Here is a 23396-nt window from a genome sequence, read left to right as displayed (position 1 = left end):
TTGAACTGGAGGCAGCTGTGTAGAAGCTGTTTCCTCCTCTCCCAGCGCCATATTGTGGGAGAGCAGATGCATAGAATAAGTCTTAATTCGAGTAACAGTCTAGTCTGAGTTGCTCCCCACAACAGGAACACCAGAAAGGGAGGAATTAATTCTGGGGGTGGTCATAAAAGCGGAAGTGGACATCCTGGGCACAATCAACAGCACAGGTGAAGGTATGGCGGTGAGGCTGCAAGATGAGACACAGGAGTAAACAACCACAGAAGGCCAAGCTGGAGAGGCTTAGAGTTAGGCCAGCCATTAAGACGGTAGCTTGTGGGTCTCAGTTCTCCAATGCTGGTGCAGTTTTCACCATGCCGCCTCTGGGGCAAGTTCCAGCTTAGGCCTAAAAATTAGGAGCCTCCTCCCCCAAGTCCCTGCAGCTGTATATATGCCTAGTGTCACTGTCTTTTTGTTGACCCGACATGGGCAAAGAATGAAACAAAACCGAAGATAGTCTATGAACTATTGGACCTTGGCTGCACTTCTCAGAATGTTTTCAAATCAGTGAAAAAAACATTAAAATGTTTCCATAGTTTCTTTTTTTTAATCTTTTTTTTTTTTTTTTTTTTTTTTTTTTTTTTTTGACAGGCAGAGTGGACAGTGAGAGAGAGACAGAGAGAGAAAGGTCTTCCTTTGCCGTTGGTTCACCCTCCAATGGCCGCCGCTGCAGCCGGCGCACCGCGCTGATCCTGGCAGGAGCCAGGAGCCAGGTGCTTTTCCTGGTCTCCCATGGGGTGCAGGGCCCAAGCACCTGGGCCATCCTCCACTGCACTCCCTGGCCATAGCAGAGAGCTGGCCTGGAAGAGGGGCAACCGGGACAGAATCCGGCGCCCCAACCGGGACTAGAACCCGGTGTGCCGGCGCCGCAAGGTGGAGGATTAGCCTATTGAGCCACGGCGCCGGCTCTTTTTTTTAATCTTTGACAGGTAGAGTGGACAGTGAGAGAGAGAGACAGAGAGAAAGGTCTTCCTTTTGCCGTTGGTTCACCCTCCAATGGCTGCCGCATCGCGCTGATCCGAAGGCAGGAGCCAGGTGCTTCTCCTGGTCTCCCATGCGGGTGCAGGGCCCAAGTACTTGGGCCATAGCAGAGAGCTGGCCTGGAAGAGGGGCAACTGGGACAGAATACGGTGCCCCGACCGGGACTAGAACCCGGTGTGCCGGCGCCGCAAGGTGGAGGATTAGCCTAGTGAGCCAAGGCGCCGGCCCTCCAATAGTTTCCTTATGTGGAGTAAGACCTTTTCTTGGAGATATGTACGCACCTGTGGAAACATCACCACAGTGAAGGCAATTAACATATTCAGCATGCAGGTTCCCAGTGCTCCTTTGGAGTATCTACCTCCTGCCGCGCCCAACCATTCCCACCCTCAGGCACCCACTGATCTGCTATTACCATAGATTACAATTTACACTTAGCGTAGTATTCCGCTGGATACTGTTGTACTTCTGTAAGTTCTTGAGCTTTGTTCTTGGAATTGGTGGCTTGAAACAACATTTTCAGGTCTTATTTTTTTTTTTTTAATGTAGATTTTTTTTTTTTTTGACAGGCAGAGTGGACAGTGAGAGAGAGAGACAGAGAGAAAGGTCTTCCTTTTTGCCGTTGGTTCACCCTCCAATGGCCGCCGCTGCAGCCGGCGCACCGCGCTGATCCGATGGCAGAAGCCAGGATCCAGGTGCTTTTTCCTGGTCTCCCATGGGGTGCAGGGCCCAAGCACCTGGGCCATCCTCCACTGCACTCCCTGGCCATAGCAGAGAGCTGGCCTGGAAGAGGGGCAACCGGGACAGAATCCGGCGCCCTGACCGGGACTAGAACCCAGTGTGCCGGCGCCGCAAGGTGGAGGATTAGCCTATTGAGCCACGGCGGTGGTCTTATTCTTAAGAACCAGGCAGAATCTGACTTTGGCCCTTGGCTAATTTTCCCTCAGCACACTCTTCTGCGTACTCTTGCCAACGCCCCTCTGACCCCAAGGCTTCCACCCTGGCTGGTGTGAACTCGGTGAGTTCCTCTAATCCTTCCAGGCGGCTTCCTCGCACGGAGCCTCAGATCAGCACTCACCTAAAGACTGCTGGGGGCACCCCTTGGCAGACCTCTGGACTCTCCCACTATGTAGCTCCTTTCTGGGAGCCTGACCTGTGCACTCTAGCCACTGTGGCTTTGCCAGACTCCCAGTTGTGTTTCCTCAATTCGGGGAGACTGCCAGGCTCTCCCTGGGTTCCTATTCTTGCTCCACAGTGGGGCCGCTCTCCAGGCAGTTAGCTGGAGCAGTCACAAGGAACCCTTCACTTGGTTACCATCTCTTGAAGCTCACGGTCTCTCCTCCTCTGATGTTCAGTCTTGAAAACTGTTTCACAGACTTTCTATGTTGCTTCAGGATGGGCAGTAAATACAGTTCCCGATACTCTAATCTTGCCGCAGGTGAAAACTCCTAGACTGCCCTGGAGGGTGACTGTGATAAATGCTGCAGCACATCTGATGCTCTGAAATCCTTTCACATTGCACTTGCTGTTGTCATGTATGGATTCCTCAGGCTGATAAACTCTATTGAGGAAATGACTGCATGCTGTACATCAGGACACAGCTGTATTTTTTGGCATTCCAAAATGTTTACAAATATGGTGTAAGAACAAAAGTATCCTTTTGTTCTGGGATTGCGGTTGCAGAGGGTGATTTCAGTATTTCATTCATAATGAGACACAGTTGAATAGGAACGGTTGTCAGGAGCAGTTCTTCAATAATGACTGATTACCAAAATATACAAACTCCTGACCACGTGGCCTACACTGTCCCTAGTGTTCCCCTGTGAGCCCGAAACTTCTCTTATTGGACTTGCCTTGGCAACGCATCCAGCTCTGCTTCCTTCTCTTCCCCGTCTCACTTCCCTACTCCTTTTCCTGGAAACAGTTCCTAGGAAATCACTTTAAGAAGTGGTTTACTTCACAATTGTTAGGATGGGTGTGTGAAATGTTCAATATAATCATTAAGTTGTTCTCTCTGGAGACAGCAATTATGAAATTATGGGTACAAATCACACACCAACCAACTTCAACATAGGATTACTTGCATGGCACACATACTACATGACATCACTCAATAGCTGGTGCTTCTTTGAAATGCTAAGTCCAACTGTAAATCCTAAGGATCTATGACTCAAGTCCCAGTGATGGTTCCTACAACCTAATGCCAGTCTTATCCAATCAGTGTCCCACTGGTACCCAATTCTTGCCTTCCTTGACCAGCTGACTTCCTTTGTTCTCACACTAAAGTTCTGTATTTATCTCAATAATGCTTATGCAGTGGCCTGTGCTTCAGCCTTTGCATTATTGCTTCCTGCTTAGTACTGTCAATTCTTCTCATCTGGTGTAGTCTCCAGTAGCCCTGTCCTCCACAAAGTAGTCCCAACAGTCTGTAGAGCTTCATGCCATGAAACCAGCATTCCTTATTCCAGATGACTGGGACATATACCATCAACCTCTAGAACACCAGCAGTGAGATGAAATTCTAAGCTTTGTAAAATATGGCTCTATCTTGCCAAATGTGTAAGGCTATCAAACTCCCCCGCCTAGTGAACACAATTCCTTTTGAGAAATTTAATTGGATATTTCTCAACCTCAGCACAATTGATATTCTGGGCTGGGTCATTCTTTGTTGTGGGGAGCTGTTCTGTGCACTCTTAAAACATTTAGCAACACCCCTGGACTCTACAGACTAGATGCCAGTAGCACCCTCTAACCTATGAAAACAAAGTACTGTAAGACCAGGGGTTCAAGATAGCTAGAAAGGAATAAAAAGCTCTCTTATTTTGTGTGTAATCTTTTGTTGGCAGGAGACTTTTCAGTTGTTTCCTATGAGAAGATTCTGTTCATATCTTTTGGCAACAGATTATTCCTATACTGCTAAGCGCACCTGTCTGTACACACAGACCACATCAATCTTTTCACTGCAGAAACTAGTAAGTAATGTTTCTTTGCTTATCAAAATGGCAAAGAGAAAAAGGAATGACAATATTCTGTCACTGTGAGAGCAGGTGGAAAGAAGACCTTCACACACTGCCAGGAGGTAGAAAGGACTGGGAGACTACCTGAATTGGGAATATGATTTGGCAATATGTACAAAAACTTCCATGACAAATATGCATCTTCTTTGAGCCTTAAATTCTGTTTTATCCTAAGGGATCAAATGAAGAAGATATGATGCAGAAGGACTTTTTAAAAAATAATAAAAATCAGGAACAGCCACACTGTTCAACAACAGGGAGTGGATTAAACAAATCATGGCATGGCCATATAACAGGATATGAAAAAATGATATAGGCATATATTTGAAAAATATGGAGTTCATAATACACAGGTTGCAAAGAAATGTGTATGTGTATATTTTTGGAAGGATAGACACTAAGAATTCTAGCTCACCTTTGGATGAAAAAAGTGATTTTTATGCTTTCCATTTTAATTTTTTCCTTAAAATGAGTATGTAATCTTTACACAACATAAAAATAAAGAGCTACTAATAAGCATTGCTATAGCATGGTCTTTTGAGAATGGGGACTGGCTTCCCTTTGTTCTCTTCTGAGAAACCAAGGTAGAATTCCGGAAATTTGTTGCTGAAGACAGAGAGTCTTCAATACCAGTAACTACAGGGATCCTTGCTCTGTTTCTTCTTTTGTGTTTATAAATATAAAGTCTTACTTGACTAACTGTTGAATCTGTGTTTTAAATTCCTCATCCTTTTAGGGGAAGTGTGTGTGAATAAATGATAGACTGGCTAGCTGTAACTGAACACCTGGTGTAAGAAAGAGTGATGGGGGGGCGGAGCTGTGGTGCAGTGGGTTAATGCCCTGGCCTGAAGCACCAATATCCCATATTGGCACCGGGCTGCTCTACTTCCATTCCAGCTCTCTGCTGTGGCCTGGGAAAGCAGCAGAAGATGGCCCAAGTCCTTGGGCCCCTGCACCCACGTGAGAGATCCAGAGGAAGCAACTGGCTCCTGGCTTCGGATTGGCGCAGCTCTGGCTGTTGTGGCCAACTGGGGAGTGAAACATCAGATGGAAGACTTCTCTCTCTCTCTGCCTCTCCTCTCTCTGTGTAACTCTTTCAAATAAATAAATAAATCTTAAAAAAAAAAAAAAGAAGAAGAAAGAGTGATGGGGGAAGGGCAGTGGCAAGGGATATGGAATAGGGACTCTTCTGTGCTTCAGTTCTTCCCTCCCCAGGAAAACAGGACTGCATCCTAAAGCCTCCTTTCCCGTCTGCATATAAATGAATGGACCTGATGGATAAATTACATCCCAGAACAAACTGGGAAAAATAAGAAAGAGTACACAGACAAATAGAAAAAAAGCATTTCTTGGCCGGCGCCACGGCTTACTTGGTTAATCCTCCGCCTGCGGCGCCAGCACACCGGGTTCTAGTCCCGGTTGAGGTGCCGGATTCTGTCCCAGTTGCCCCTCTTCCAGGCCAGCTCTCTGCTGTGGCCCGGGAGTGCAGTGGAGGATGGCCCAAGTGCTTGGGCCCTGCATCCTCATGGGAGACTAGGAGGAAGCACCTGGATCCTGGCTTCAGATCAGCGCAGCGCCGGCCGTAGTGGCCATTTAGGGGGTGAACCAACGGAAAAGGAAGACCTTTCTGTTTCTAACTCTGCCTGTCAAAAAAAAAAAAAAAAAAAAAAGCATTTCCTTTCTTCCTCCAAAAAATTTTCTATGTATGTAATTATCTAAAGAAAGGCAGTCCCAAGTTTCTGCCCTAGGAATAGCAGGCAGAGTCGTTACACCGCATCAACACCAAGTCCTGCTTGTGCAGGTCCCACTGAGGAATAATAATAATAATAATAATATCATCTCACTTCTAGGAAGCTGTCTCAATGGCTGTCACTCTTAGCAGGCTGTTATGCTTACTTCAGGGTCAAACAGCAGTGGACATGGAAGCCATGTACCAACGTACAGTGAACTTAGCTCAGTGATGAAGCAGCAGGGGTGGGTTGCTCTAGACAGCAGACCTACAATTTACACTAGCACTGCTTTGGGAAGAGAGAAGTCTCCTTTCCTCCAAAAAGATAACAGCTGATCCTACCATGTAGGCACAAGCTGCTTACTTCCCCAAGAGTTAAAATACAAATTTAAGAATATAGTATCATAACATTTTCCTATTTAGCTGATTCTACCTCATTTTATCCTATTTTATTGGAGAACAATGACACTTTGATCCTAGTTTATGATTTTGTAACTTTAGTCACTTGTCCAACCCAGCTATGACCTCTGTCACCCAAACTCTTATTGCTTTTTTCACGATAAGACGAATTTATTTTCTCATTTCAGATAATTTATTTTTCTTCCTCTAGGCTTTGATAAGTATAAAAGGTTCACAAGTACAAAAAATTCTGAATAACTTCGTGGCAGTTAAAAAACCTATGAAAACAAAATAATTTCTAAGTCGCGTACTATTCATCTCTGTATATGAGTGACAGTTTTGAAATGTGGCCACAAAAATGCTAAAAACTATGCCACTGTGATAATGTTAAAACTTCGGATGACTCTTTTTCACTTGTTTCAGGAACTCTTTTTTGTGACATTTATACCGGATGGAGTCCTCACTATGTTGCCATATTGCCCAATTCCCTGCCTTTTTGGGGCTTCAACGATACCTTCCATTTTTAGTAATGTAAAAATGTGATAGTCTGTCTAAAGGAAGATTCTGACAACAGCTGCAGCAGAAGCAAGAAAAGAAAGCTGGGTTTGTATTTTCAGGTAATATCTCTTCCAATGTTAAAAAAAGTAATGTTGAAAAAACATTGCATTTTTCTTATTACCTTCTTTTCCCACAAGGATTTAATTTTAATACTCACATTGCGATGAATTACATACAATTAACATTTTTTCAAAATATACTTAAAAAGCTCTCTTGAAAATATAAATTCTTAATCTCCCTAAGAGTCTGAGTAAAAATGGCATACTGGAACAAAAGAAGCCCGTCTGTTTTCTTACTTAACAGAACATACAAGAGGGCTTCAAACAGCTCATGGAAAACTTGTATTATTTTTAAATTCCATTTTTCCACAAACTTTTGGAAGCCCCTCATAGGGCTCATAGAGAACTGGGATCTTTATGGCCTTTGTTTAGCAACTCTAGGTATGCCTAAAATTAAAAAATTGAAAACAAAACAAAACTTAAGTATTTAGTCAAAGAGAATACAGAATGCTGTAGACATAAAAACCAAATGAAAAGGGAAAGCCAAGTCAGAAGCTATCTCACAGCTTGGATTTTTTTTTCCTTTGCTTAATAAGGAATAAATTATCATTGCCCTCATCTTCTACATGCCTCTCCTTCTCCTTTTGCTTTCCCCGCCTTCCCTCTTTGGAAAGCTTGTCTTCTCTAGGCTTGCGGAAATGCGATGAACGGTGAAAAGACTTGTGAGACTTGTGGGTTTTAAAACTGCCAGCTGAAGAGTGAATTTTTGGGCCCCGGGGAAAGTCCTCATCCACTTCACGATATCTATCACCCTTTCTGGGCTTCTCCCGCTCTCTGTTCCTATTCATCATTTCCCTTTGGGTTTCTTTGCCTTCTCGAGGCCACTTGTTTTTCCACATAGCATGGCTCTTCTTCTTATCATGGTGGAGCCGACTGTCTGATGCTTCCATATGAGGTCTCTTGAACGGCCTTGGGAAATCTCCATTTTTCTGGAGTTCTGGAAAATATGAAAGTATTTTTGCAAGTTTAGTAGCTAGGCAGTACATGCAGAGCTCCATACATCTGTAAATAACTTGGTAGAGAGGGAAATGAGGCATTTAAACACGTTAACAACATAACATTCCAAAGAGCCCTTACCAAGGTAAAAAACCACTTACTGAAAATTAAATGGCTACAGTTCTATATTTCTGATTTCTAAAAATGGAAAACATCTAGAAATCCAATGACAGTTATTTATTCTATACAATAGTTAAAATAGACTAAACAACGGAGATGAGGACCAGGAAGAACAGTAATCACCTTAGCTTTGTGAAGAAAAGTCATATCTGACCAATTCTAGTTCCTTCACAGTGATAAAGGGCCCTTGAAGCTAAGGTGGAGCAGAATATATAAAATGGCTCTTTGATGGGCTCACATGACATTTCAATTACCCCCTGAAGATAAAGTCTGGCCACAGTACTTATAGGCGGATGCCAAGCTACCTAGGAGATTATTTCTCCAAAGTAGGGGGTGGCTGGCTAGTCTGTGTGTGTGTGTGTACACACGTGTATCATAGAGGTTTCAGCGCCACAGCTGATGCTCTATTTTGTCAGGACTTGACACTTTTACTGTGAGTGTCTGATGGTAGCCATCCTGATAAAGTATAGATGGGAACTGAGGTTACATGAGAGAAATTAACACGTCAACAGAAGCTTGAAAGATTAAAGTGGTCAGTACAAACTTTTAGCATAAAATAAATATTGCAATAGCTCACATTGAGCCTCAAAGTAGATTTGTGCTGCAAGCGGTGTCAATACAACTAGAGAAAAGAAGAAAAAAAATTGTTCTCTGATTATGTTCTGAATGCTCACTATAGAAAAGCTGGAAAAAAAACAAAGTATAGGAAATAACACAGAAAGCACCCAAAATCCTTTAATTCACAAATAACATTTTTATGAATTTCTTTTCAATCTTTTTAGTTTATATGCCTAATAAATCTTAATGTATTAAAATTTCTCTATAACTGAAATAAATTCTACATAAAATATAATATGTAAGCTATGCAGGAGCTGAGAGAATTCTTCCTTCATTTTTTAAGATTTTATTTATTTGAAAGGTAGAGTTACAGAAGAGGGAGAGAGAAAGGTCTTCCTTCCGTTGGTTCACTCCCCAAATGGCCGCAACGGCCAGAGCTGTGCCGATCCAAAGCCAGGAGCCAGGAGCCTCTTCCTGGTCTCCCATGTGGGTACAGGGGTCCAAGTACTTGGGCCATTTTCTACTGTTTTCCCAGGCCACAGCAGAGAGTTGGATTGGAAAAGGAGCAGCCAGGACTAGAACCGGCTATGTGGGAACTAGCCCATGTAGGATGCTGGCACTGAGGGTGAAGGATTAACCTACTGTGCCACGCTGCTGACCCCCTCTTCCTTCATTTTGAAAAGGACCTGAACTCAGGGAGTCCAGAAAATAACAAAGCCAAAAGAGTCAGAACAACTTGGGAAAATAACTACTTTGTCCTGAAGCAAGAAAGGTAACCTGGAACACCATCTTGAATTCCACAGTAACGAAGAGTAGAGGCAGAAAAAAACAGACTTAAATAAGATATATCTTTTAAAATGTTTATTTATGTTCATCTACTTGAAAGGTGTATGTATATGGGGGGGGGGGGCGGAGAATGAGAGTGACAGAGGAAGGTATCTTTCATTCCCTAGTTCACTTCCCAATCGCCTGCAACAGCCAGGGCTGGACCAGGCTGAAGCCAGGAGTCAGGAGCTCCATCTGGGTCTTCCAAGTGAGTGGCAAGGGCTCAAGCACTTGAGCCATCACCTACTGCCTTGAAGGCTGTAAATCAGCCTTCGGACGTCGATTGGCTGGGGCTTGAACTGCACTTTGTATGGGATATGAGTGTTCCCAAAGGGGGCTTAACTCGCTGTGCCATAATGCCTGCTTCTAAGTGATAAGATAGCAATTGATGAGAAAGAACTCTATGTTAGTAACAGTAAAACAAACCACAGATGTGGTGGGAGACCTGGAGTTCTGCTTGCAATGGTACCCTGTAAGAAAAGACTTTAGGGGAAGCTCCAGGATCACCTATCAGGAAAGTCTCTCCATGAAAAATACTAGAGACACACCAGAGACAAAAAATAATGATTTGTTTAAAAAAATTAAGTGAACCTTTAAATTCTGTGCACATTGATGGACAGCAATATTTTTTGGACATTTTCTTTACTTCTGTTAAAAATTTACTTGTGGCCAGCCCCGCGGCTCACTAGGCTAATCCTCCGCCTTGCGGCACCGGCACACCGGGTACTAGTCCCGGTCGGGGTGCCGGATTCTGTCCTGGTTGCCCCTCTTCCAGGCCAGCTCTCTGCTGTGGCCAGGGAGTGCAGTTGAGGATGGCCCAAGTCCTTGGGCCCTGCACCCCATGGGAGACCAGGATAAGTACCTGGCTCCTGCTATCGGATCAGCGAGGTATGCCCGCCACAGCGCGCCAGCCGCGGCGGCCATTGGAGGGTGAACCAACGGCAAAGGATGACCTTTCTCTCTCTCTCTCTCACTGTCCACTCTGCCTGTCAAAAAAAAAAAATTTACTTGTTTATTTGAAGGGGAGGGGGAAGGGGAGGGGGAGGGGGAGGGGGAGGGAGAGAGGCTAAACCAGGCTAAAACCAGGAGCCTGGAGTTCCATCTGGGTCTCCCACATGGGTGACAGAGACCCAAGCATTTGAGCCATCTTTTGTTGCCTTCCCAGGTACATTAGCAGGGAGCTGGATCCAAAGTAGAGCAGCAGGGACTCAAACTGGTGCTTGGGTATGGGATGCTGGCATTGTAGACAGCAGCTTAGCTCAGTGTGCCACAATGCCAGCCCCTTTGGAAAGTTTCTAAAATTATCACTATGTGAGAAAAACGTTTATTGTGAAGGTTACAACATAGCATTTTTGATGTGAGTGCTTAGTTTCTGGAGATCAGGAAAGTTGATTTCATTAGTAATTATGAAAAACACTTTCCTGTGCTAACCTGACCCACCCCCTACAGCAAAGATAGTGCAAAAAAAAAAAAAAAAAAAAAAAAAAAAAAAAAAAGCCATGAAGGAACTACTACACAAGTGATAACAAGAAGTCTAGTAACATACCTTTTACTTTTCGTTTTATTCTCTGTTCTCTCTCCCGAATCTCATATTTGTCATCATAGTAGAAGATGAATGGAGATGTTGGAAATGTTTGGTTAAACATTCGTCTTTCTGTACATTCCTACAAATTGTATTTGAAATTATGATGTCAGCACGTCATAGCATTCAGAACATCTTTCTTCAAGCTTCTAGATGGTAACTGGAGATGGGCCCCACAGCACTGGGACTCATGCCGGGGCTGCACAAGGTGGTCCTTACTGGGCAATGGGAAGGCCACCAAGTCTACAACCCAGTTTCATGTGCTATTCTTCCAAGCTTGAGTTTTCCTCCTTTCCTTCTTTATCTTTAAAATCCTCATTATTATTATTTTTTTCCATTTGACCTGCCAAATCTCTTCCCCAGCCTGAGTTAACAGCATCAAGGAATGGGTCCCAAGTGCACTCGCCTTGTACTTCTGCTAGAGAGTTTACTTTATTTAGCCTTAGATTACTAGTAGTACTTTCTTTGTTTTTTTCTAAGATCCTTCTATCAAGTGCTTCTCTGGTCTCTTCTCATCCTCAACAGGAGAGCATAAATTCTTAGTTCTTTGCTCTGGATAACAGTAGTCTGCAAGCTTATTTTGATTCAACATTCACTACTTGTAAGAGTAGGAACTCTAATGGTGGGAGTGGTGTGGGTTATGTCTACTTTGGAAATGTTCCTAGGTAATTCTGAGACACTGCAAAGGAAATCTCCTCTTTGTACCCAGTGCAAGACAGGATCAGCACTCTCACTTCCCTGGGACAGCTCCCTGTTCTCATGACGCTGGCCTTCCCCCGGCTGTTCTTTCCCAAACCCACATCCTTTGGGCTGAACCCCTCTCCACAGAGCAGGTTTATTTATCATGATATGTGGCATACATCCATTTTGTATGTCTGAAACACCTTTTCTTTGAAAGAGGCTTCCTTTTAGAATGTTTTCATTTCTGTCTTCTGCCATCTTGCCTAAAATTTATTTTAAAATGTTTAATATTTCTTAGCTAAGTGCTAGAGAGTTATTAGAATACTTTTTATAAAGTATGTGAAATATCCAGAGTTTAGCTGATCATAACTTTGGCATTGTACACTGGACTTGTACTTCTAAGATATCTGACCAAGTTGTAGCAATACATTTATGTACTTAATTTGCAGATTAAAATAACTAGGAATCATCCTAAATACACACTTAAGTATAGAAAGTAATTTATCCAGAAAACATATTTATACAGAAAATAATTGGTATTTATCACTCATATCAAATCATAACATTTACTTTGACTTTTGTCCTACCCAACACAATTACTGATGTAACTGAAACCCTTTGTGTAATTGCTTCTGGCTTTTCCTTTGTCTCCTTCCATTTGGAGAAGTTAACACTGTTGTAAAGTTGGTATCTGCCATTCTATTTTTATATTCTTTAACCAATGAATATTCTAATGAATAATAGTGTAAGTTTGTATCTCTTAGACTTTATAAAAATGGTGTCGCTACATAAATATATTGAAATGGCTTTGAGTTATAGCAGTTTCACAAAATAAATTGGGTAGCATTTCCTTGGATTATCTGTTTCTGACCAAAGGTTTGATTAAACTTGTCTATAAAGGCACAAGTCTAGGGTCTGGCACTGTGGCCTAGCAGGTAAGTGCCCGCATCCCATATGGGTGCCAGTTTGAGTCCTGGCTGCTCCACTTCTGACCCAGCTTCCTGTTAATGTGCCTGGGAAAGCAGCAGAAGATGACCCAAGTGATTGGGTCCCTGCCACCCATGTGGGAGGCCTGGAAGAAGAGCTGGCTTCAGTCTGGCCCAGTTCTGGCTGATATGGCCATTTGGGGAGTGAACCAGCGGATGGAAGATTCTCTTTCTCTGTTTCCCTCTCTGTAACACTGCCTTTCAAATAAAATAAATAAATCTTTAAGGAGAAAAAGAAAAACTTGTCTATAAAGGCATGAGTCTGGGGGTTGGCGTTGTGGCATAGTAGGTTAAGCCTGTGACTGTGGCACCAGCATCCCATATGGGCGCTGGTTCAAGTCCTGGCTGCTCCACTTCCGATCCAGCTCCCTGATAATGGCCTGGGAAAGCAATGAAGATGGCCCAAGTGGTTGGGCCCCTGTACCTGCATGGGAGACCAGGAAGAAGCTCCTGGCTCTGGATTGGCCCAACTCTGGCCATTGTGGCCATTTGGGGAGTGAATCGACAGATAGAAGACCTTTCTCTCTGTCTCTCCCTCTCTCTGTTTGTAACTCTGCCTCTCAAATAAATAAAATAATTTTTTTAAAAGGCATGGGTCTGCGTCAGTTTCAGAGGGAAAAATTTTGATTAATTTATTCAACTTTTTTTTTTTTTTTGACAGGCAGAGTGGACAGTGAGAGAGAGAGAGACAGAGAGAAAGGTCTTCCTTTGCGGTTGGTTCACCCTCCGCTGAACCGATGGCAGGAGCCAGGTACTTATGGGGTGCAGGGCCCAAGGACTTGGGCCATCCTCCACTGCACTCCCTGGCCACAGCAGAGAGCTGGCCTGGAAGAGAGGCAACCGGGACTAGAACCCGGTGTGCCGGCGCCGAAAGGAAGAGGATTAGCCTAGTGAGCTGAGGCGCCGGCTAATTTATTCAACTTCTTTAATGGGGCTGATTCACATAAGTTTTTTTTTCTGTTACTAGTTTATATTTTGTCAGAGAGTTATTTTATTTGCATTTTTAGGTGTAACTTTGAGCTGTATATTTTTAAAAACGAAAAAATTACACTATTTTCATTCACTATTCACTTTTTGTTGTTCTTTGAATAGATTTTCCAGAGGTCGGTCTCTTCTTCTGAAAGCAGTTTTCAAAGAACCAGTTTTTGGTTTTATTGATGCTATTTAAATGTTTTCTACTTCAATAATTTTGTTTCTTGTCTCTAGTATTTTAATCATTCTACTACCCTCAGATTTAATTTGTGTGGCTTTCTGAGTTGTTTGGGAATTTTTCAGGTCCTAGAAGTTGTAAGGCAAACCTATTTGTATCATAAAAATATACTGTCATAAATTGCTGTCTGTGCTGGCTCCAAGACTCTATTCTCAAGAGAAAGGATATCATGAAAGATTTGGGTCTAAGATTCTAACCACAACCGAATGAAAGGCTGCTAATCAGTAACATCATGATTATACACATGCAAACACACAACTCAATGTTAACTAATAGAGTCATCTTTAGAATACTCTAGGTCCAACAGTAGATTGGAACTCAACTTTAACTCTAGTAAGAATTCTAAGCATAAAATAGTAGGCGCAAATTATGATCACAGAAAGGTACTAGAGATCTCAATACATTCAGCTAATACCCACCTCAACAGATCCTTTTAACTGTCCCAGTCCCAGTTCACCCTCTCATATACTCCTAGGGTAGTCTCATATGACTATGATTGCTATTGCAGCCCCAATCAGAGTGTGAGTGGACTTAGGGGAGGATGATGTCATGTTTATCTTAGAACATCTTTCACATGAAGACACTATTTGGTAACAACATTTACAGGGCTGACTCTCTGAAACTGAAGTGGAAGACTCCTGTGTGAGCTCCTATTTGGATCCTTGTGGTCTAGACTGATGTGACTTCACAGAGCTATACAGTACTACAAATGTTTTTCCAAAGCTAAATGTAAATTATATTTTGATTATCCACATCGCTGGTCCCCTCCATTAGCACAGACAATTGATAGTTGGCTATATAATTTATCTACTGTTCTGGATTAGCCACACCACTGATCTTCTTCATTAGTGTGAATAATCTAGAGTTCTTCATCTATGGCAGTGATGAGGCTGCCAAATTTGTTTTATTGTAAATTAAAAATTATCTAAATCTAGATTTCAGGGATAAATTCCAAATGCTTTTAATATATTTCCTATCTACATTAACAGGAGGGACTAGTAAGCAGTAAGCATCCAATTCTAATTGTTTTTATTTAATTGAACAAACATAAATGCTAAAATCATACCCCTTTGCTTTAAAGAGGTAAGCAAGCATAAATCATACATCCATGTGATTTGCATGGCAGTGGGCTGCTTATGTGAATATTTCCTAAAAGATGTTGGCAACATCTACATGTTGGTAACAAGGATTAATGCACACGTAGTAACAGATCTAGAGATGATAATTTTGTAAAAGAAGTCTTTTCCAGTTAGGTTTTCAATGTGAGGTCTACAGAAGTGAGTAAGTATACTACAGATCTCTCCATTTGCTATGAATTTGATCACATTGGAAATGGCATCCGAATGTCATCACTGAGAGATCGCTTGTGTTTTGGAGATAAAATGGGTCCAGAGGAACATGTGGGTTACTTAAGTCACATAGTTAAGTTGGTAGCAAAGGAAAAATCAAATCTGAGGCTCAGAGCCTCAATCTAGCTTTCATATTCTACCCCTCACCTCTGGGGTTCCTGCTGTCCCAATATGGAAGATAAATTCCATCTGTTGACAGACTCTACCTGCTCTTTTTATTTTCCCAGACTTTTTGTCTCTCCCAAGTGCCATGGCTGGAATTCAAGAGGTGACCTGCCCTAATACCCAATCCATTTGCTTACACCCCTACCTGTTTTCAGGACTCTAAAGCCTTTGTATGCTTTCTGCCTCCTACCATCATATACGATTTGATATTAGTTTATTTTAGCCATTAGAAGCCAATCTGGAGACTGGGAAGGCATCTTTCCATAAGGATTTTCTGTTTCTTGTGCCACTGTCTTTCCTCCTTTGCCTCAAAACTTCAAGAGTATATGTATAGGCTGTAAGTCTATTCTGATTGCATTTTCTTTCTGGGATGAGCTGCTGGTTTCACACTGGTTTGGGGTCTCATGTCCTCTTCAGAATAAGAAGTTTCTCAGCACTTTAGAATTCAAAAATATTTGCCCTTTTAGTTAGATATAGCATTTGGGCATTTGTGAAGTAGATGGGCAAGTCATTTAGGCACCACTTCTGTCTTTCCACTACTGAGTATCAAGGTTTGCATGTGAGAGATAAAGACTGAACTGAATATGGTTAACAAGGAGAACTGGATAACTAAACAGAAAATCTAAAATCATGATGTGGCTATGTCAGAATAGTAACACAAGAACTCACAAGAACTCTTACTGTATTACTGACCACTATTACTTGTGTGATTAATTTTGTGAACTATTTGTTTTAGCCTAACTTGCTCACATACAACTAAAACAGAAAAATATGCTCAGATACATTGTAATTCTGGCAGAGAAAGAAGAATTAAATTAGATGAGCCTACATTGTCACTCCTCAGAATGTTAACTTATGAAAAAAGTAAGCATTCAGAGTTATATGCATTTCGAGTTCATTCTTTAGCAACCACAACCTGCCAACAGAAGGCTTTACGCTCAAACGTCACTCAAACTCAAACTTACGTGTCCATAATGGCCTTTTTGTGCACAGTTGTAGCAATACACTCGGGCTGATTGTCCAGAAGGAGTCTTTGGCTTTTTGGGTGGTCCAGGTTTGATCTGCAACATGAATATTTGTGAATGTTTAATAAATGTTAGAAGAAAATTAAAATTTTATTGTTTCCAAAAGAGTTCTTTTTAGGTAAGGGATTCCTTAGAAATACTGCCTTTTTTTTTTTTTTTTTTTTTTTTTTGACAGGCAGAGTGGACAGTGAGAGAGAGAGAGACAGAGAGAAAGGTCTTCCTTTACCGTTGGTTCACCCTCCAATGGCCGCTGCGGCTGGCGCACCACGCTGATCTGAAGCCAGGAGCCAGGTGCTTCTCCTGGTCTCCCATGTGGGTGCAGGGCCCAAGCACTTGGGCCATCCTCCACTGCCTTCCCGGGCCACAGCAGGGAGCTGGTCTGGAAGAGGGGCAACTGGGACAGAATCCGGCACCCCGACCGGGACTAGAATCCGGTGTGCTGGCGCCGCAGGTGGAGGATTAGCCTATTGAGCCACGGCGCCAGCCAGAAATACTGCTTCTTAAAAGTTTAGTGGGGCCAGTGCTGTGGGGTTGCAGATAAAGCCACCACCTGCAGTGTTGGCATCCCATATGGGCACCAGTTTGAGTCCCAGCTGCTCCACTTCCACTTTCGGATTGGTGCAGCTAGGCCATTGTGGCCATCTGGGAACCAGTGGATGGAAGTCCTCTCTCTCTCTCTCTCTCTCTCTCTGCCTCTCTGTAACTCTGACTTTCAAGTAAACAAATAAAATCCTAAAAAAAAAAAAGTTTACTGTGGAGTGGCAGGGGACTAAGGATGGAACCCTGGACACAGCAACCTTTATAGGACATGAGAAGGGCCTGTGAAGAGGATAGAGAAGGATGAGTTAAAGGATGCAGAGACACAGGACAGTCACAGATCTCAGAGACTAGTTTCATGGATGACCTCATCTACAATGTCAAATATAGCAGAGCTCTAGTGAGAGTAAGACCAAGAAACAACTATTAAAAGTGACAATAATTCTTGGGTTAACTTATTGTAAGAATTTTCTAAGCAGTTACAGAGTAGAAAAAGCAGAAGGCAGTAGGGTAAGAAGTAAAAGGATTCATACAGAGGTGAAAAATTACAAAGATAAGCAAAGAAATTACTCACAAACACCAACATGGTGATCATTTCCAGAGAGGACAGAACAGAATACGGAAGGTTTGGGATAGCTGCAATGTGTTGTTTTTTTTTTTGGAAGATTTATTTATTTGACAGGTAGAATGACACACACACACACACACACAGAGAGAGAGACAGACAGACAGACAGACAGAGAGAGAGAGATCTACCATTTGTTAGTTCACTCCCCAAATGGCAGCAATGGCTGACACTGGGCCAGGTCAAAGCCATGAGCCTACAACTCCATCCTGGTCTCCCCTGTGGGTGCCAGGGGTCCAAGTACTTGCGCCATTCTCTGCTGCTTTTCCAGGAGCGTCATTAGCAGGGAGCTAGAAGGGAAGTGGAGCAGCCAGAACTCAAACCAGAGCTCACATGTGACACCAGCATAACAAGCAGCAGCTTAACCCACTGTATCACAATGCTGGCCCCGACAGCTGTAATTTTCTATTTCTTGAACATGGTAGTAGTCATTTGGATGTAAAAATGATACATAACTAATTTATTAAATTGTACCCATTTTAACATACTTTTCAGTATGTATATTACAACTCACAATGTTGGGGCTGATATGAGACAGTGGGTTAAAACACTGCTTTGCAAAGCCCATATCCCTTAGAGGACCAGTTTGAGCCCCACTCCTCTGCTTCTGATCCAGCATCCTGTTAACGTGCCTGGGGAGGCAGCAGATGACGACCCAAGTGCTGGGTCCCTACTATCCACTTGGGAGACCTGGATGGAGTTCCTGGCTCCTGGCTTTGGTCTGGCCCAGCCTTCACTGTTGCAGCTATTTGGAGAGTGAACTTGTGGAAGAAAGATCTCTTTCCCTTTTTCTCTTTTACTGTCATTCTGGGGTGTGTGTGTGTGTGTGTGTGTGTGTGTGTTTAAAGGCCGCTTGGCAGCAGACCTGCCAAGAGCAAGAACCCTGGCTAAATTTTCACATGGAGCTCTTTCTTTCCCTCTTTCGTGCTTCTCAAATAAAGTAAATAAAATCAGTGTTTAAAAGCAAAACATGGGTCTGTGGCCATACCACACTGAAGGTGCTCAATCCTGTCAAGAACAAAACACGGGACAGGGGTTGTGGAACAAGCCACCACTTGGGACACCCACAGCCCATACTGAAGGTCGTTTAGAGTACTGGCCCTAGTGCTTCCAGTACAGCTTCCTGCTAACGCACCTGAGAAAGCAGCAGACGATGGCCCAAGTACCTTTTACCCACATGGGAGACCTAAAAGAAGTTCTGAGTTTCTGGTTTCAGCCTGGCCCAGCCCCACTGTTGTGGTCATTTGGGGGAGAGAACAGAACTCTGTCACTCTTTCAAACAAATAAATCTTTAAAAACAAAACAGGAGAGAAAAGAGAAAAAAGATAGAGTAAAACCTCTGAGGAGGCAGTGGCATTAACAGAAAAAGAAAAACCTAATCCCTACTCCCCCCAAACATTTGAAACTGGAAGAAAAGATGTAAGATGAGCATAAACCTGGATAAGTTTATTTCTTATATTTTTTACTGGGATCCTACAACACAGAGTGTTAGTCTGCCAACTAGTTTTGCTGTGTAATGTTGCAAACAGGTAGTTTGCGAAATTTTATTGTCATGACAAAGGAAAATAATGGCAGAGGTAATAAAATACTCTTCAAAAAACTTTACTTTCAGTTCCTGTTTAATAAAATGGAAAACTGGAGGAAACAATCCTGAATTTTTTAAAGATTTATTTATTTATTTGAAAGGCAGAGTTACAGACAGGCGGGGGTGGGGGGGAGGAGTCGCGGAGACAGAAGATGAGGGAGAGGAGGAAGAGGGAGGGGGAGGGGAAGAGGGAGAGGAAGAGCCGAAGCCAGAAACTTCTTCCAGGTCTCCCACATGGGTGCAGGGGCCCAGGCGCTTGGGCTATTTTCTGCTGCTTTCCAAGGTGCATTAGCAAGGAGCTGGATTGGAAGTGGAGCAGCTGGGTCTCGAACTGGCACCCATATGGGATGCCAGCACTGCAGGTGGTGGCTTAACTTCCTATGCCACAGCACTGGTCCCCTGAACAATCCTTTCTACTGAAAATGATTGTGAATGTTATACAAAATGGAATTTATCACCTCAGCCATTATTACTAATTAGGATACAATAAAAAACATACTAGCAAAGTTTCACATTCTCCAGTTCAAAATGTGGTTCATAAATTAAGACAAACTAGAAGTCATTAAGCAGAGTTTTAACAAGTATGCACAGTGAGGCAGGTATTACTCATCTGAGATTCACAAATTTCTTCAAGTAGTTGAGCACTGAAAAGACATAATTATTAAGCAGAAATGACTTTTACACATGCAAGGCTGAAAGAGAGATTCCACCTGCTGGTTCACTCACCAAATGTCCACAATAGCCATGGTTAGGCCAGACCAAAGCAAGGAGCTTAGAAAGAACTCAATCCAAGTCTCTCATGGGGGTGGCAAGGACCCAAAGTACTTCAGCCATCATCTGCTGCTTTCCGGAGTGTGCAGTGGCAGGAAGCTAAATGGGAAGTGGAGCCGGGACTTGAACACTGAGACTCCAATATGGGATACAGTTGTCCCAAATGCCTGCCCTTTTTGTTGTTATGGTTATTTTTTTGGACATAAAATTGGAGTCATGTGCATATATAGTTTAAGGGAAAGAAACATCAAAAGAGATGATGTCTTGGATGTAAAGGCAGAACAGGTAATGTTTTAAGGAGGAAGTTGTTAAAAGCTACTGATGTGTTACATAAGATCAGACTATGAAATCCACTGGACTTAGCAATCAGGAAGTTGTTGACAATTGAAAACTGTTTTAAGTAGTTTCATTTGCAGAGCTGAGGCACAAGTAAAATTGTAATGGGTTTATTATACATAGAAAGATGCTGAGGATCAGAATATAGATGACCTTTTTTTTAAAAAAAGATTTATTTATTTGAAAGTCAGAGTTACACAGAGAGAGGAGAGGCAGAGAGAAGTCTTCCATCCGATGGTTCACTCCCCAATTGGCTGCAATGGCCAGAGCTGCACTGATCCAAAGCCAGGAGCCAGGAGCTTCTTCCAGGTCTCCCATGCGGGTGCAGGGACCCAAGGACTTGGTCCATCTTCTACTGCTTTCCCAGGCCATAGCAGAGAGCTGGATAGGAAGTAGAGCAGCTGGAACTAGAACTAGCGCCCATATGGGATGCCAGCACTTCAGGCCAGGGTGTTAACCCGCTGTTTCACAGCGCCGGCCCCGATAACTTTCTTTTTTTAAGGATTTATTTATTTTATTTGAAAGTCAGGGTTACAGAGAGAGGGAGAGAAAAAGAGAGAGAATATCGAGAGATCTTCTATCTGCTGGTTTACTATCCAAATGACTGCAACAACCAGGGCTGGGCCAGGCCAGCCAGGAGCAAGGAGCTTCTTCTGGGTCTCCCACGTGGGAGTAGGGGCCCAAGGACTTGGGCCACCTTCCACTGCTCTCTCAGGTGCATTAGCAGGGAGCTGGATTGGAAGTGGAACAGCTGGGACCCAAACCAGTGCCCATATGGGATGCTAGTGCTGCAGTAAGTGGCTTAACCCACTATGCCACAATGCCAACCCCATAGATGACTTTTTAAAAAAATATCAGGCTGTGCTTGGAAGAAAAGAATGGGACAAATAAAGTAAAATACACGTTTAAGCACTCTTTCACCGTGCTGGGCATGTGGCCTAAGTTTATGCATGTAAATAAATTAATAATTTATTAAAAAAATTTCTGAGTGCCTAATATACATCAGACATTCTGCTAGGATCAGGTAATTGGGAAATGAGCAAGACAAAATCATTGCACCTATCTCCAGTGGTGGAAGAAAGATAAATAAAATCAACAAAGCATACACACACAAGCTTGTGCACACAAAATATTAAAGAGTGATACATATTTTGCACATAATTAAAATAGAGTTAAGCGAATCAGAGGAGTGACTTAGATTGAGTCGTTAGGGGAAAACCTCTCTGGGATAGTCCTCTCTCATCACAAGAAAAAACCAGGTACAAGGAGACTGAGGAAACAGTAAGCCACAGGGAACAGGTAGTGCAAAGTCCTAAGATACGAGCAAGTTTATCATATTTGAGGTTTTGAAAAAATGTCTGTAAACTTAGAATTGTGGTAGGTGAAGGAAGAGTGGATGAGGAGGGGTTACTGAAGGTTGGGGAAGGATCAGATCATTTAAGGCTTTATAAATCAGGGTGAAGAACACTGTATTTATTTTAAGTTGCATTGGAAACCAGTAAAGGGTTTGAAACTAGTATAGGTATTCAAGAACTTGTTGGTGACTGTGAGCAGGACTAAAACTGATGATAGAAAAAACAATTCACTCTCTTAATAAGTGCTCTGTAGAAAACTTACCTTGGAGGAAAGATTCATTAATGAAAAGGAAAACATGTTTATTCCTCTGACAATTCCACTGGCTTGGATCCTATTTATAAAGGGATACAAAATGGGGACTAGCACTGTGAATTAAAACCTCGGCCTGCAGTACTGGAATCCCATACAGGTGCCAGTTCAAGTCCTGCCTGTTCCACTTCTGACCCAACTCACTGCTAATGCAACTGGGAAAGTAGCAGAGGATGTTCCAAATCCTTGGGCCCCTGCACCCACGTGGGAGATCCAGAAGAAGCTCCTGGCTTCGAACCAGGCCCAGCCCTGGCTGTTGTGGCCATTTGAGGAGTGAACCAGTGGATGGAAGATTTCTCTCTGTCTCTCCTTCTCTAACTCTTTCAAATAAATTAAAAAAAAAAGTAAATAAAACTTAAAAAAAAAAAGGACACCACGAAGCAGGAAGTAATGATGATTGGGGGTGGTGAGAACAAATCCACAAGCTTACCTAAAAACTGGAACTTCAGTGAATTGGTATAGATAAAAGCAAACTTTGTTTCAAGAAGGATGCCTGTACCCATAGCACGTCCAGCTTCTCTCCAGCAGTACAGAACACAAGGAAAGTTGCCCCACGGCACAACTGTCATCATCATCTCTCAGAATGAAGGCCACCTTTGTGGAATACCATCATCTGTTTCCACCCCAACCCCTTATGCTATTGTTACTATTGGTAGGATGTAAGCCACACGAAAGCAGGAGTCTTTACTTGGTCCTCTACGTATCTTTATGTCAATACCTAGAACAGGGGTCAGCAAATTTTGTTATAGGCCAAATCTGGCCCAATGCCTATTTTTGTATGGCTCATAAGGTAAGGATGGCTTTTATATTTTTAAAGGGTTAAAAAACAGTAATTATGAAAAAAAGAATATTTTGCAAATGTAAAAATTATATGTAATTCAAGCTTCAGTGTCTGTGAATGAAGTTTTATTAGAACACAGTCATACACATTAGTTTAAAGATGTTTTTAAAGAGATATTTGAAAGGCAGACATACAGTCAGAAGGGGGAGGGGAGAGAGGGAGAGGGAAAGAAGGGAAGAGGAGGAGAGGGGGAGAGTGGGAGAGAGGGAGAGGCAGAGAGGGAGAGAGAGAGGACCTTCCATCTACTTGTTCACTCCCCAAATGGCCTCAATGGCCAGGGGCTAGGCCAGGAGCCAGGAGATTCTTCTAGTTCCCCATGTGGGTGCAGGTGCCCAAGCACTTGGGCCATCCTTTGCTGCTTTCCCAGTAGGGAGCTTGATCGAAATGGAGCAGCCGTGACTTGACCCAGCATGCACAGGGGGCAGCTTCACCCACTGTGTCACAGTACTGGCCCCAGGGGATTCTTGCACTGGCTGTTTCTTCTCCAGGCTCCTCTGGGGGTTCCTGCCCCTCTGACACTGAAGAGTCTCAGGGCTCTGTTCTTAGACTACATTTCTTCTGTCTAATCTCATCTAATCTGCTCCCCTCTAATTTCAGTTTTGTATTAATCCTTACTTTAGCCACTATAAAAATCCCTATTTTCAGCCTTGGTCATTCAACTCTAGACTTACGTCTCTCTATCTGAATATCTCTACAGAGATCTCAAATTTCATGTTAATTCAAATTTTGCTCTTTCCCCATCCTCAAATATGCTCCTCCCACT

At 42.9% G+C, this 23396-nt stretch overlaps 1 protein-coding gene across 6 annotated transcripts in view; it reads right to left on the bottom strand.

The window, feature by feature from the left end:
- Nucleotides 1-6329: 6329 nt before the first annotated feature.
- The window catches only part of ZCCHC7 (zinc finger CCHC-type containing 7), a 273573-nt gene continuing 256506 nt past the window's right edge, over nucleotides 6330-23396 (bottom strand). For 5 of the 6 annotated variants that reach the window (XM_017337500.3, XM_017350928.3, XM_002707981.5 and 2 more), the window contains 3 exons: nucleotides 16214-16309; nucleotides 10822-10939; nucleotides 6330-7713 (listed from right to left, as the gene is read on the bottom strand). In XM_017337500.3, coding sequence (XP_017192989.1) covers nucleotides 7277-7713; nucleotides 10822-10939; nucleotides 16214-16309 — 651 coding nt within the window. In that variant the 3' untranslated portion in view covers nucleotides 6330-7276. The remainder of the gene's footprint in view (nucleotides 7714-10821; nucleotides 10940-16213; nucleotides 16310-23396) is intronic. The other variant, XM_070054548.1, reaches the window with a different exon arrangement.

The sequence above is a fragment of the Oryctolagus cuniculus genome, chromosome 1 (genome assembly GCF_964237555.1).
Source record: "Oryctolagus cuniculus chromosome 1, mOryCun1.1, whole genome shotgun sequence".
Classification (NCBI taxonomy): Eukaryota; Metazoa; Chordata; class Mammalia; order Lagomorpha; family Leporidae; genus Oryctolagus; species Oryctolagus cuniculus.
This window is presented reverse-complemented; position numbering and strand designations above follow the sequence as displayed.